This window comes from Struthio camelus, chromosome 2 (genome assembly GCF_040807025.1).
Source record: "Struthio camelus isolate bStrCam1 chromosome 2, bStrCam1.hap1, whole genome shotgun sequence".
Classification (NCBI taxonomy): domain Eukaryota; kingdom Metazoa; phylum Chordata; class Aves; order Struthioniformes; family Struthionidae; genus Struthio; species Struthio camelus.
This window is the reverse complement of record NC_090943.1, coordinates 173,443,724-173,457,168: the sequence shown is the minus strand read 5'-3', so window position 1 is coordinate 173,457,168 and position 13,445 is coordinate 173,443,724. Positions and strand designations below refer to the sequence as shown.

Here is a 13,445-nt window from a genome sequence, read left to right as displayed (position 1 = left end):
GCGGGAAAGAGATTTTTTCAAGAGAAAAGATAACGAGAACAAAAAACTAACAAATGCAAGTTTAGCCTAAAAATAAGCTTTCTTATCATTTAAGAAGTAGAATTCTGGAATTTCCTCCCAGTAGGAAAAACCTGAGTGTGTGTGTATGGGTGCGCAGAGGGTATGGGGGGGGATCTACCTATATTTAATAAAAAGTTTGAAAGAGAGTATAGTACATGTCGCTAGTGGTTGTAGGAGACTTGACTTCAATATTTCTTCCAAATCTATGTTATCTTGTTCTTAAATGTCCACTAGATGTTCCCAAATTGAGCACACTGGATTGTGTGTGTGCATGTGTGTGTTAGTCAAAGCATATCTTCCAGAAAGGGCAAACTATCACAATTTGAACAACTCTTGTCTCCTTCCAGTTCCTGTATCCAAGCTGGAGATGCTATCCACCACAAAGTCTCAAAACTGTTCTAAGAGTTCTCTTTCTCGGCTATCACCACTCTCTCTGCTATTCAATTTGCAAGGAGGGACCAATTTTTAGAGGGAGGGACCAATTTTAATTTCTATGGGTGTTATTTTAATGCCTACATTTCTGTATAATACTAGTCCTAAGCAGCAAGACCTGTATCTGTTATATAAAGTCTGTTTTCCCCATTTGCAAAAGGAAAAAATCAGATTTTCAGGGGAGCGTTTTGTTTAAACAAAACACCTTTTCCCTCTTTGTTAAAAGAGGCTCCTCTATTGCTTTTTGTTTCTTTCTATCTGAGAAAGCAAACCAGATGAGTGTGCCACACTCTTAGAGCAGGAAAAGGAAACCCTGCAGGTAGCTATTCATTGCTGTGAGAAATCATTCCACAGTTTGCTACCTGGGTCTCAAAAAAGCTCCAGATCTGTTAAAATTTGCAGCTGACACAGTGTGACATACCAAGATGAATAAGAAATAATCACACATGTAATTGCTGTCACTTAGCAGGGGCATCGTATTCAAATGACCTAATGACCAAATGACCTTAATAGACCTAAATGCAAAGTTCAACATCTACAAGAAAAGATTACCATCCCTATTTTCAAAATGCTGCAGGGAAGTAGTCGCAGAACAAGAAAGAACAGTAAGGCCCCTTCAACCCAGTGGGAAAAGGTCCTTAAAAAATTGTATGGCTAGAAATTAAAAGACAAATGTAAACAGAAAATATAGCACATTTTTTCTTGCTCAATGGGATAATTAGCCATTTTAAAAACTAAGTAGAGAGAGAGTGGGGTAATGCATCTTTTGACAACTTTATAAGAGGATTATGCTCTGTTAGAAGGTATGCTCTAGTCAAGTCAGCTGAGCAAATACAGGTGACATGATCTCGCATTATACAAAAGAGATTAATAAATCTCTTCATGGCTTAAAATTTACAGCTCACTCTGTGAGAAAATAAAGTTTGCTACATAAGAATTCAAAGCCTGACAACGTACTGATAAGTACAGTGGTCTCACCCAGCAGACAATATAAGAAAAAGAAAAGAAAACAAAGAGAGAGGTAAAGGCATAGAGGTCCAAGTAAAAGGCAGTATTTCAGCAGCATCACTGAGATGAACAGGATTGCTCAGGAGGGCAGGACATTCCTGATGGAACGGATCAACTTTTTCAAAGTTGAACCCCTTTAAGCCTGGATGTTTCAGGACCAAATTGTGCTGTCACAGTCTGCTTCTGGCAACTAGTAGTTGTGGCGATAAGCACAAGGCTTGCGTTCAAGTGTAAATGGTGACATTTCTGAGCAATTTCCACAGGGCAAAACTACTTTAAGGAGAAGACAAGACTTACTCCTGACCGTAGAGTGACAGGATTTCGCAACTGAGCAGAGGAAGGCGACAGCATTTTTTTTGCCCTCTGGCCAGAAAGTCAGCCAAGGAGCTTTGAACCTCTAAGAGCAGTCTAGGTTTTTCCTAGGGAGGGAAATTGCCAGCGCATCCTCTCTAGATGGCCTTGTGCAGCTGTGTGAAAGCCCCATGGCAGAAGCAAAAACCTCTAAAGCTCCTCCACATCAGTGCAAAGCTCCTCCACCAGCACAGGTTTTGCCACTGCAGAGTCCTTCATGCCTCTTATTTTCACTGTGCTCTACAGAAGAGAGGTTAAGGCTAGGCAAAACCGGAAGGATGACATCAGCCATTATCTCATACGAAGAAATCTAAGTCACTTAAACAGAGCTTGGGACCCTCTTTCCCTTATCATCGTCAATCCACATAGTAGCTCTTGTTGGACGCTCTGTTTCTTTGAAAATTCTCTTAAACCAAGCAGATTCCAGGTGCAACTCCATGCCTTCAAACAAGCAGCTTGATACACTTTTTCCCTGTAGAAGCCTCCCTACAACCCAGATACAGCCATTTCTATACTACAGATGGAGACTGAGGCAACACATTGAGAGTCAGCCATGGAATCCAGGTATCTTATCAGCTAGTCCTATGCTTTAACAAAATTATTCCTTCACCTGCACCAGAGTCCCATATGCACTAACAGTCATGGGAGATCAGGAAATACCAGCTGCATGCACCACGGCAGGCTCCCTACACCCTGAAGTTGGGGTGCTGACAGAAATCAGGTGGATGTCTCTGTTGCTACTCTACTGAGGTCAATCTTTGGCTCAGGATTCTGGCTTAAAGAACACACAATCAGTAGTTCCTTCCCTCTAAGAGCTGTATAAAATTGTACAAGGAACGTGACAGCATTATGAACTTACACTGAACTGCTCAAGAGGCACCAGGTGCTCTGCTCTGCAATGGCCTTGCAGAGTTTGCTCAGGCAAACAGCCTGTTGGTGTAGCTATAACAGACACAGTAAAATAGTTCTTCCTTAGATTCAGAAGGAACTTCCTGTGTTTCAGTCTGTGCTTGTTGCCTCCTGTCCTGTGGCTGGGCACCACTGAAAAGTGCCTGGCCCCGTCCTCTTTACACCCTCCCTTCAGATGCTTATACACACTGATAAAACCCCCTCCCCCTCAGTCCTCTCTTCTGCAAGCTGAACAGTCCCAGCTCTCTCAGCCTTTCCTCATGGGAGAGATGCTCCAGTCCCTAAGAGCAGTGAGTTCCCAAATGAAGGAAGTAGGAACCACCTGGCTATGCTGAGTTTTGTCTCATTATGAGTGATAGAAGAACTATACAAAAGAGAAATGCAAGAAATGTGAATATGTTTTTCAATGATCTAGAGCTAAGGAGATGGACAAATCTTCACGACACACTAAGAGTGGATCACAACGGAGCCAGTTTACTTTTTGCCTGAAATGGAAAGGATTTCTGTCACCTCCCTCCCAGCAAGCTTTATTCCAAAACCAAGAAAAGAAGTCTCCACATCGCACACGAGGGAGAAGCAAAGAGGCAAGTTCACAGAGACAATTAGGCCAGCACCTTGATGTAATACATGGATCTGATACTATTGTACTGTCATGAAAGAAGTATCCTTGCAGCAAGCAGTTAGCACTGACAGTTTCTGCCTCTTGCCAGTGCCAGTAACATTCTGCTTCCTGCAGTTCCCTGGAAGTACTGCCTGCAGGCAGTTCACTCACCCAAAGGATCAGGTAAGCCCACTGAACTGTTGGAAACAAATTCAAGAAGTTAATCATAGTCAGAGGATGAGCTAAGGTAGCAAGACACAGGACTTTAAACTGTGACACAGAACACCATACACATGATGGGGCTTTACGATCCCTCTAGTGCCACCTACCCCTTTGGGATGTCACAAAGGGCTGCATGTGAAGACTTCAGGGGCGTCTATGGGGGAGCTGCATGAGATGCAAGAAACATTAGCTCCCGTCCACCTTTCTCACCCAACGGCACAGGCTCCTGAGTTAGATTCCCCTCCCTTCCCCAGAAGCTCATACACAGCAATTAGCAGATTCTTGAGGTCTCTGCTCCTTCAGCGCTACCTATCACCCCTGAAAGTACGCATTTATTTTCTTCCACCTTCTCCTTCCTCAGTGTACAGCAAATAAGATTTCCATCTCAGCCCCCTCTTTGTTTTTCTGCATTTCTTCCATCTCGATCTGCAGCAGCCATTCTCACCTCAGGTATGGAAAGGTAGGGAAAGGAGGTGAAAGAAGGGGAGGAAACAATCATTGTGTGTTTGTGATCAGTCAGGTCCGGAAGCCACTTGACCCAGATAGATCAGAGTTCCCCCTACAACAATGGGTGAGCCTGGGAAGCAAATCAAGCAGATTGAATGATTTTTGGCAGAGAAAGAACAGTAGGAATGGTACAGACCTCTTCCTCCTCAATGCGAGCAGGTTCAATCAGCAGATTATTGGCTTGATCAAACGACACCCCCTGTTAGGACAGGAATCAGCAAAGAGGCATGCGGATTAGTGGAGCATAAACCAAACCCGCCACCACTACCACCACCACCCAACACACAACCGCACACCATTCCGATAGGTCTGGCCACACAGCACCAGAGCAGACCCCACTCACACCACTCCTAATTACCACCTACCACAGCGAGCACCAGCGACAGGGCTGCTCCCGGGCTCACAACATGCAGAGTGTCAGCACTCTTTGGCCCAGTTCACTGGAAGCTACATCTTAAAGGCAGTATTTCATCTGTGTTGGCACCCTGAGGATGTGACCACCAAGCTCACAAGCTGAACACTAATATCTGTTTTTACCCCCCTCGGTGCCCAGTCATTCACTGAAGAAGGAAGATTAAACAACGCAAGAGGAAAGCACAAACGGCCCTCTGGTGCCACCCAGCTGCTGCACAGGAATGAGGCTATCTCAAATCAAACTGCACTGCTCACTCCTGCAAAGAGGAAAGGCTCTGGTGGGACAGATGCCATAGGATTCTGCTCCCAAATGCAGGAAACCTTGGAATTTCTCTCAAAAACCTACTATCTTAGCAGAAACACCAAAACCACCAACAACAAAACCCAAAATGCTCTGGTTCAAGGATTCAGCTTCCTGCACACCTTGTTCTATCTCCTTCCTCAACACATGTGCAATGCTTCTTGAGACTCTGCTCCACAGGGACACTGCTCTCGTCACTGCCATTTCTGGAACACAGCTCAGGAGGTAAGTTAGCAAACCTGCCTTCATGGAGCAGGCATTCAGCCCAGCCCCAAGAAGAGAAGAACTGTTATTTCCAGGCAGAAGTCTTAGTAAATAACAAAGATGACTTTTTAATAATGAGATACCAAACCTGTGGTCTCAAGTCCTTGTAGATGTTGCCAAGGGGGCAGTGTATCCCTACTTCTGAGGCCCAAACTAAAATAAGTCTTTTGGGTCAGGATATTTCCCAAGTAATGGCAGGTCTGATGTAGAGGACTCAAGCTGGCCTCATACATTCTTACAAGCAGCAGCAGCAGCAACTCATTTTTACTCTTAAGAATTTCATGAACAGCAAGGAAACTTCATGTCTGGTCCCTAGAGAGCAAGTACCAGCGCAGACAGGGCAAGGTAAGCATCTACCGAGGGAAAAGTTCAAAGTAAGATTGAGCGCAAGAACCTTCCCTGTGCAATCTGAACTCCAGTGTGGGGTGGAACTGATCCCAGCAGTCCAAGAGAGGGTGGAGAGGGGCACACAGCAAGAATAGCCATTACTCCAACATCTTACACCGGTTTCAGAGACCCAAATCTTATCCATGGGATCTGTGGATGTCATACTATGATGGAGATTCAGCCCCATCCTATCCCTGCCCATTAAATAACCTCACAAAATTATCAGCAACTTCAACAAGAATGAGCCTGACCTCATGCACTGTCCCTCATCAGTATACACTTCTATTCTACTGTGAGCATCTTTCCCCAAGCAAAAGTCTCCATGTGTCCCTGGTCAAGTATAGTGAGTGATTCAGCTGAGTAGAGCCAAGGACTCATCAACTCCCAGCATGACCAGTAAAGCTCACCATGGCAATGGCAAAATTCCAGAGCACTGGTTCCCCCAAATCCCAGTGCACACATCATCAGAATGCATCTGTACTGGAGCAGGCACAGCGTGCATGCTCCTTTCTGCTCTCATTGCCCACTCCTCTCCAGGGAGCACTGCAGCAAAAAGGACAGCTGCAAGCAGCTTGAACATAAGTCTGAGGAGATTAGAATGTATCCAGGGACACAGCTCACCCTGTTGCAGATGAGGTGCAACAACCAGTAAGTGAAGACGCAACTGAAAGGAACAAAATAACCTGTCAGTGATAGGACAAAAGAACTATTCTTGCAGCACAGAACACAGTATCACACACAGGTGGGGAGCGTGCAAGAATTTAAACACAGCAAAGGAGTCAGACATAAGCAACGTAGCAAGGCTACTGGACAATCGTATCAGCCCCAGAATGAACTTCAGCTCTCCCACCCTCAAGTATGTCTCTCCTGAAGGGCTAGAGCCTCTTGCCAATATTTTTGTTGGCACCAGACCCGGGAGTTCAAAGCAGCAGAAGGGACATCTGGAACCCCTCTGATTACCCCCCCCCCTCCCCACAAGACCTTACCTTCACTGACGGCTGAGTGGATAAAGCTCCATTCTTTATATCATCCTCATCCCATGCTTCCTCCTGATCCTCAGGCTCTGTGTTGTTACTGCAGCCTCCTAACTCCTCTTCCTCTTTGGGGACTCCATCACTGTTCAGCCCCTGCAGGAGTGCCACCACTGCCTCTGGCTTGGGCAGTTTAGTTATCTTAAAGTGTTTCTTATAATGGGGTGTGTCCTTGCGGATTAGCCTCTGTTTCTCCACTGGGAATGGTCGTTCTTCATCCTCATCCTCATCCTCACTCCGTATCAGTGTGTCCTCAGCAAAGTGTACAGTGGGCTACAAAGGCAAAGCCCCCCAAAGGCTGTGAGCCTCAGACAACAGCTATACCTGGAGGCAGCACAGAAACCTGCTGTCCCTCCACTGCCAATACAGGCAAAGCCAGTGCTGCTGCTTTTATGCTACAGAAGATGCAGGAACACTCATTACAACTTCCACCGCACTTCTCTTTTTCCATATCAGCTCCCTCACCCAGACACATCTCCTGTCAGTTCCAAGGAATGAGGACACTCAATCCTGTAACCCTGATTTTCCCCACAGTCCCTGCCTGGCTCCCACGTTATCCTTCCTAGTTTCCCATGTACCCAGCTCCCACAGCCTCCCTGAATCTCTACTCACACTTGGGCATCCATGGGCTTCATTTGCCTCCAGTGAAGGCCAGCTGACTCTGTACACCCATTTATCGTTTTCACTGAAACTTTCAGGTCCTTCTGCTTTTTCATCATGACCTTGCTGTGGCTCCTAGGCTCCTACCTCATTGTATTCCACTTCCACGTCTTCCTCCTCTTGGTCAGCTGCTTCTTTATGTTCCCCTTCAGCTCCTGGCTTTGCTTCCTTCTCCAGCTCTTGCATCTCAGGCACCCGCCCGTTTGGCCAGTTCCTCTCTCCTTCCTCTCCCTGCTCCTCTCCCCGAAAGTCAGCAGAGGCAGTGCTGTTGGAAAGGTGTGAGTCCTCACTGCGATTTGAGATAGCACTCAGCCTCTTCTCCTGGGAGGACAATAGGTTGTAAAAGTCAAGATGAAAGCCAAAGCAGCAGATGGAGCACTGTAACGTGACTGGTACAAGGTGGAATACGATCCAGTGCCAACAGAATCACCTTTTTCTTCAGACTAGCTGCTGCCTTCCCTGTCAAGTCTGCTACTTCTCATCTAGGTCCACCTTAGTTCCACCATCTGCGTGGGCATTTATTCTCAATATTACACCTGGGCAGCAAGACATCTCCGTCAAACACACTACTCCCATCATTCTTTATTCAGAACATCAGAGCCTTATTTTCCTCTCCCTGTACCGTGATAAGAGTGGCACTAACGCACACAATTCCCCTTACGCCCTTTTCTGTATCCTGGTTGAACCTTCTGCTCTATGTCAGTGACCCCTGCCACCAGGGGTCTTCATTCCAACCTTTCCCCTAAATAAGTTGTTCATGCCCAGCTTACAAGCACTGTCTCCCCGTTCTCCAAATCTGTTATGCATGGGTCTATGGTTATCTATTTCTTAGTGAACAGCACTTACTTCTGAGTTAGGAGAATTCAGGTCTGTGTCAGGCTTTGCAGCATATACCTCATTGCGCCGAACTTCAATCACTTTCTTCATAACCTTCAGCTCACTGGGATGAGGGGTTGCTCTGCGCTGTAAGCCCTACCAAAGAAAAACACTCAGAGCAGGAGATTCAACAGCCAGAACAACATGCACCATGCCTCAAGACTGAATTGTCAGTTCAAATGACAAGCTTTAATCAGACCAATAGAGCTCCAGCTGGACCCAATCTAACTGTCACGTTGCAGGATGTGATCCAGGTCTCTCCTCTATTACAGCCTGCAGCTGGGAAGAGGACAGACATGAAAGATTACACTTCTCAGATATTCGTCTTGGGCATTATCCCGCTCACTGATAGAGGGACTGGGAGAAGTTATGCAGGCAGGAAGTTTTAAACTGTGCTTCAGTCTTTGCAAACACCATGACACAGTCAACCCAGAAACCCCTAGAGGAACACACAGGTGGAATTTCTTCTTGATCTGTCTGACATTTCTTAAAATGTCTGACAAACTCTTGTGTCAGCAGAACTTCTGATGCTCAGCTGGGTCCACCTCACAACAGGAGTCAAAACATTCAGCATTTTAAAATTAATAACAATTAAAAAAAATCCAAACATCAGCAGGAAAAAGATCTCAGTGCTGCAAGGACAGATGCAGCACTGGGACCAGCCAATTATCTTTTATTAGAAGGATTCAGATCTCAGGATAATCTCTCTCGACAAGATGAAAAGAGCAAGAAATCCTGCAGGACATTTAAACCAATGTGGTGCTTGCTGAAAACTGAAACTTTGATCCTGCCCTTTGCACCTGGAATTAAAGTAAAATGATTTGCCATATGTTTTTAGGTTTTCTGTCTAGAGTTATAAAGTTCAGCCACCTTAGTTACAGGATACTCCACAGCATCAGACTGCATGTGGCTCCAGAGAGGGGAGCGGGTTGGAGATTGTCTGGCTCAGGTTTGGAGGTGTTGCATTTCTCCATAGAGGGGGGCCAACTACAATCCAGTACTAACACTGCTGTGACCATCAGAATCTCTGGGATAGCAAGTGCTCCACAGACAGGTTAGCAGGCACAGTTCAACTCTCACGTGATGGCTGTCAAAATTAAGTCTGCAGAAAGGCTCTCAGGGCAATTGCTTTTATACCTGCTTGTCTCCTCAGGGAATCTCATGCCCTCAGGACTGCAAAAATATAGTACATGCTTGCAGCAATAGTACAGGGGCTGTGAAACAGGAACACCATAACGGCTCCTTGTACTAGGAAAAAATTGTAGATTATGTCCATATTTCTACAGAGAGCTAACAAGCCTAGAAATCCTTCTTACCCTTCTCTCAGCTCCAGACTCCTCCTCATCATCCACTTTGGGCTCATCCAGGAACTGAATCACGCTGACTCTGTTTAAATTGGTGTCCGTCCAGCTCTCATCCACACTGTTCTGCAACAAATTCTCTGGGGAGAAGGATAACAAAGTGGAAGCTACTTTCTGAATGAGCAGAGTTGTGGGCTTGGACAAAAGACAGTTCTCATCCCATTAGAACACTTTATCGTATTTGCCCATGGCCATCAAGCTGCAGAGGCACTGAGGACAAAGGATAAAGCCTCCAGATCCTGTCATCTCTGGTATGCCTCTTGCCAGATCCATGATAGCCCCTACAAAGGGTATCGAAGGGTTCAGTTTTAGCACATCTTACCCAAGCATTGAAGGAAAAAGGCAGGATTAAGGCACAAATCAGAATTGTTGACGCAAGAACGTCATCATGTCAGGAAGCAAACTTTACAGACAATGAACTACTCAGCCAACAGATAAAAGCAGAAGACTGGAAGACTAGGCTGCAGCGTCTTCACCACCTGACAGGGAAGCAGTTTCTGTTTAATAATCTCTGCCTTGGAAAGTTGCCAAAAGCCAGTCAGGACACTAAGTCTGGTACGGCTACCACAGTAACCAAAAACAGGCCAAGGCAGGGAGGAAGGCACCCCTGAGAAAAGGCTAAGGGATCAGGCAGTGGAACCTGGATCAGTACGGTTCATGGCCTCTTCTCTACGGCACTCTGCAGAGTGCGTGGTACAGCAGACAGCATTCATGATGCAGCCTCTTACCTAGACTGGGAGAGGGCTGCTGGGGAAGCAGGTAACAAGTGAGAACTTTTTCTCCTGTCTTTTCATCATCCTCTGTCTGAAATTTCAGCATGGGCTGGGATTGATTTTCTGCCAGCCAGAGGGCTTTCAGGTTAAGATTCGTCAAAGCAAATGGCAAGTTCTGCAGTCTGCAAGAGAAAAGAAGAACTGCTGATTAAACTTATTTGGCCATGAAGGAACTTCCAGGCAACCCCAGACGGCATTATCTGTGTTAGAGAAGGATAGAACCAAGCCACTGGAGGATCCCTCACTCCTGTACACCCTGAAGCAGCTGGCTCATGCTGCTGCATGTGGCTCTGCCACAGCCACAAACTGGACTCCAGTAACCCACAAGGAACCCATACCAGGTTTTAGCAGATGACAACTCTTATCAACAATGTGGAAATGGTGAACTTCAAAGAGGGGGTTGAAAGCAGAAAAAATGATGCTTTCATGGACTGCTGTTCCAAACAGAAGGTCTGGTCAGCTTCCAACTTTGGTTAGAAACACAAGCCTCAGCTAATGAGACTGTAGCTAAAATCGGCAGATTTCAGACCAGACTACAAACGTTTGCACAGTTTTGTTTTTTTATATGAAAGCCTGAACTAGTCCATCCAGTCTCTGAATTCTAGGGTTTCTAAACAGCAAAGCCCCAAACCATTACACTGCTGCCTGTCACATGGTACTGGGCAGAAACTCTGCCTTCTCTACCTCCAAATAGTATGTCAGCACACAGATGCAACCAGTGAACCACATACAAATCTCTAGAGAAAAAAAAAAAAACTCCATTCCTGCATAAAGTACAGAATTTTAGTATGCAACAATTTTTTGCTGAGTGGCATTCAGGCTGTGCTTTGTATTGAGCCACTATTCAGACTGAATTTTACCCTATAAACGCTGACAATCCCAGCGAGGCACCTAAGCAGCACAGAAAATGTTGGCAAAATCCCAGTGACATTGGCAAAACAATGGAGAAGTTGAGCTGGCACTGGCTGGAGAGAAGCAGAAGAATAAGAACTAAGTGTGCCTCGTGCAATCCTCAGACACCTGGAATCAAGCAACAGCTGGGTCATAGCCAGAGCACACCCTATGCTATGGGCTGAGAGAGAGACTTTTCGAGCAAAGACTGCTTTTTACTGAGAAAATACAACGTTCTTATTTACACAAAACTGACAGCGAGCTTGGTGCTCACTTCAGGCCACTGCCGAGGGCTGAAGGCTGAACAGGCTTCACAAGGGAAACAGATCAAACCAAAAGCCACTCTGGAGCTTGTACGTTACGATGACGACTATGCATATGTTTGTGTGTAGGAAGCGGTCGGACGATGAGAGTAGTAGGAGGTGCTTTTCTACTAGACTAGGAAAAGTCTGATGAAGAGACTGAATGAATACTGTACTCATTCAGAGGCAAGTCAGCTTTTTATGCCTGCAGTCACAGAGAATCTGATGCATATCATAAGGCTTTGGCATCGATTACCTGAGAACTGATTACACAAAACTTACAAAATCTGGAAGGCAGGAAGAAGCGGACCAGGGATTCCCCTAGATCTCTGTTCCACACACACTGATAGCAAAACGCCCACACACCCCTGCAACAGTTCTATTCTATGTCAAGTTAACATGGAGAAGGGCTTAACAGGCAAGGGCTGACAGATACATTCCCTCTTTCCAGAAGTCTAAGCTGCCAATTTAGGCCTCTCCTAACACTTCTGTGCCCTTAGGATCAGCACAGATCCAATGCTTCCCAAAATACATCAGGGCCCAGCCCACACTCCTCCTTCACACCAGCCTTTTTAGGAACACGCCTACGAGCCTGTTTACCCCATCTACTGTTTACCTGTTCCCTGCCACATCCAGGACATGAAGCTCAGTGGTGTTGGCAAGCTCTGGTGGCAGGAGTGCCAGGCGATTGTCTCTCAAGGACAGCACGTTCAAATTGGCACAGCCTCCAATCTCAGCTGGAAGGGATGTTAGCCGGTTTCGATCCACGTTCAAATTAGTCAGCTTGGTCAGCTTCCCAAGGGATTTTGGTAGGGCCTAGGAAGGAGATAAAGATTGAGTTGTTATACCAGATAGGAATGGCATAGCGGGTATAAACCCCTCTGCCTTATGAAAAAAAAGCTGCCTTTTTTTCTAATAGACAAGATTTCAGTAAAGTTCTCACTTTAACCTTGGGCCAGATTTTCCCACAGGTTCACAGCTTGTTACACATGTAAACTATTCACCTCAGCACAGCACAGCCAGAACACCACCAGCAAAGATTTTTCTGCACATGGCCCTTCCCAATATTTGTGTTTTACCAATCAGGCTGCAAACAGTTTAGAGCAGGTCCATTTTGATTTACATTCCTGTGTGACCCCTGATCAAAAGAGGCCTTTCATGTAGTCTTGGACCCATCAGACTGAATGGCTTCTGGACTGATCCATCCTGTCTATCTTAGAGAATTTTTCAACTAATTATCTAGAAAAAACAGCTTCCGCCAGGGTCTCACAAGGAGGCTCTGAGCTAGGTGAATCTCTGTGAAGCAAAGCACCTAGAAGGACAGCAGTCAGAGCATGCTGAAAAATCTGGCTCAGAGACCAGAGGATGGGAAAGGATTCCTGGTGTGCAGCTAAACTGAACAGCACAGGAGAGGCAGGGGTAGCTGCAAGTATACTTACTGTCAGCATGTTCTCTGTCAAAATGAGTTCTGACAGATTTTCACAGTCTCCAATTGACTCTGTCACCTCTGTCAGTCGATTCTGGTCCACCTTCAGGATGGAGAGCTGCTTCAGCTGACCTGGCCAGGGCAACAAGCTAGGTGTGAACTCTGTCACAGAGTTAATACACTGTCCCATGTTCATCTGGCTGAATTGCCTCCCACCAGGGATTATCTAACCTAACAACACTGGCACTAATCTTCCTCCTCACCAGTCTTATTCACAGCTTCCATCCATGCATAATGCAGATCAAGAACCTGAACTTGTCCTGTAAAGTTCTGCTCACCAACACCTTCTACTGCTCCTGCCGTCTCCTACGCTGACTATGCTCAGCAAGTCTTAATACCCTGTTATATACGCTCTTGCCTGAAGCCTTGAGGAACACTTTTGGGGGCAGTACAGGCTTCTGCCCTGGTGCCCATCCCACAGTACTCACCAATCCCATCCGGAATGCATTCCAACAGGTTCTGTGACAGCAGCAAGTCTGTCAGTGCTACCAGCCCACTGACCTCGTTGGGCAACTGCTCCAACTTGTTCTCAGACACATCCAGACAGACCAAGCGGCGCAGATTGCCCAGCTCCTAGGATGAGAAAAAAGACACTATATGGCTCAAGGG

General features: G+C 46.1%; 1 protein-coding gene across 39 annotated transcripts in view; it reads right to left on the bottom strand.

Annotated features, from left to right (window-relative positions):
- Nucleotides 1-13,445, bottom strand: part of SCRIB (scribble planar cell polarity protein) — a 121,548-nt gene that overhangs the window by 76,351 nt on the left and 31,752 nt on the right. For 34 of the 39 annotated variants that reach the window (XM_068933688.1, XM_068933697.1, XM_068933691.1 and 31 more), the window contains exons 8-16: nt 13,265-13,409; nt 12,790-12,908; nt 11,967-12,166; nt 10,113-10,279; nt 9,340-9,464; nt 7,994-8,119; nt 7,235-7,468; nt 6,443-6,760; nt 4,227-4,289 (exon numbers count right to left, since the gene is read on the bottom strand). In XM_068933688.1, coding sequence (XP_068789789.1) covers nt 4,227-4,289; nt 6,443-6,760; nt 7,235-7,468; nt 7,994-8,119; nt 9,340-9,464; nt 10,113-10,279; nt 11,967-12,166; nt 12,790-12,908; nt 13,265-13,409 — 1,497 coding nt within the window. The remainder of the gene's footprint in view (nt 1-4,226; nt 4,290-6,442; nt 6,761-7,234; nt 7,469-7,993; nt 8,120-9,339; nt 9,465-10,112; nt 10,280-11,966; nt 12,167-12,789; nt 12,909-13,264; nt 13,410-13,445) is intronic. The other 5 variants (XM_068933730.1, XM_068933693.1, XM_068933725.1 and 2 more) reach the window with 1 other exon arrangement.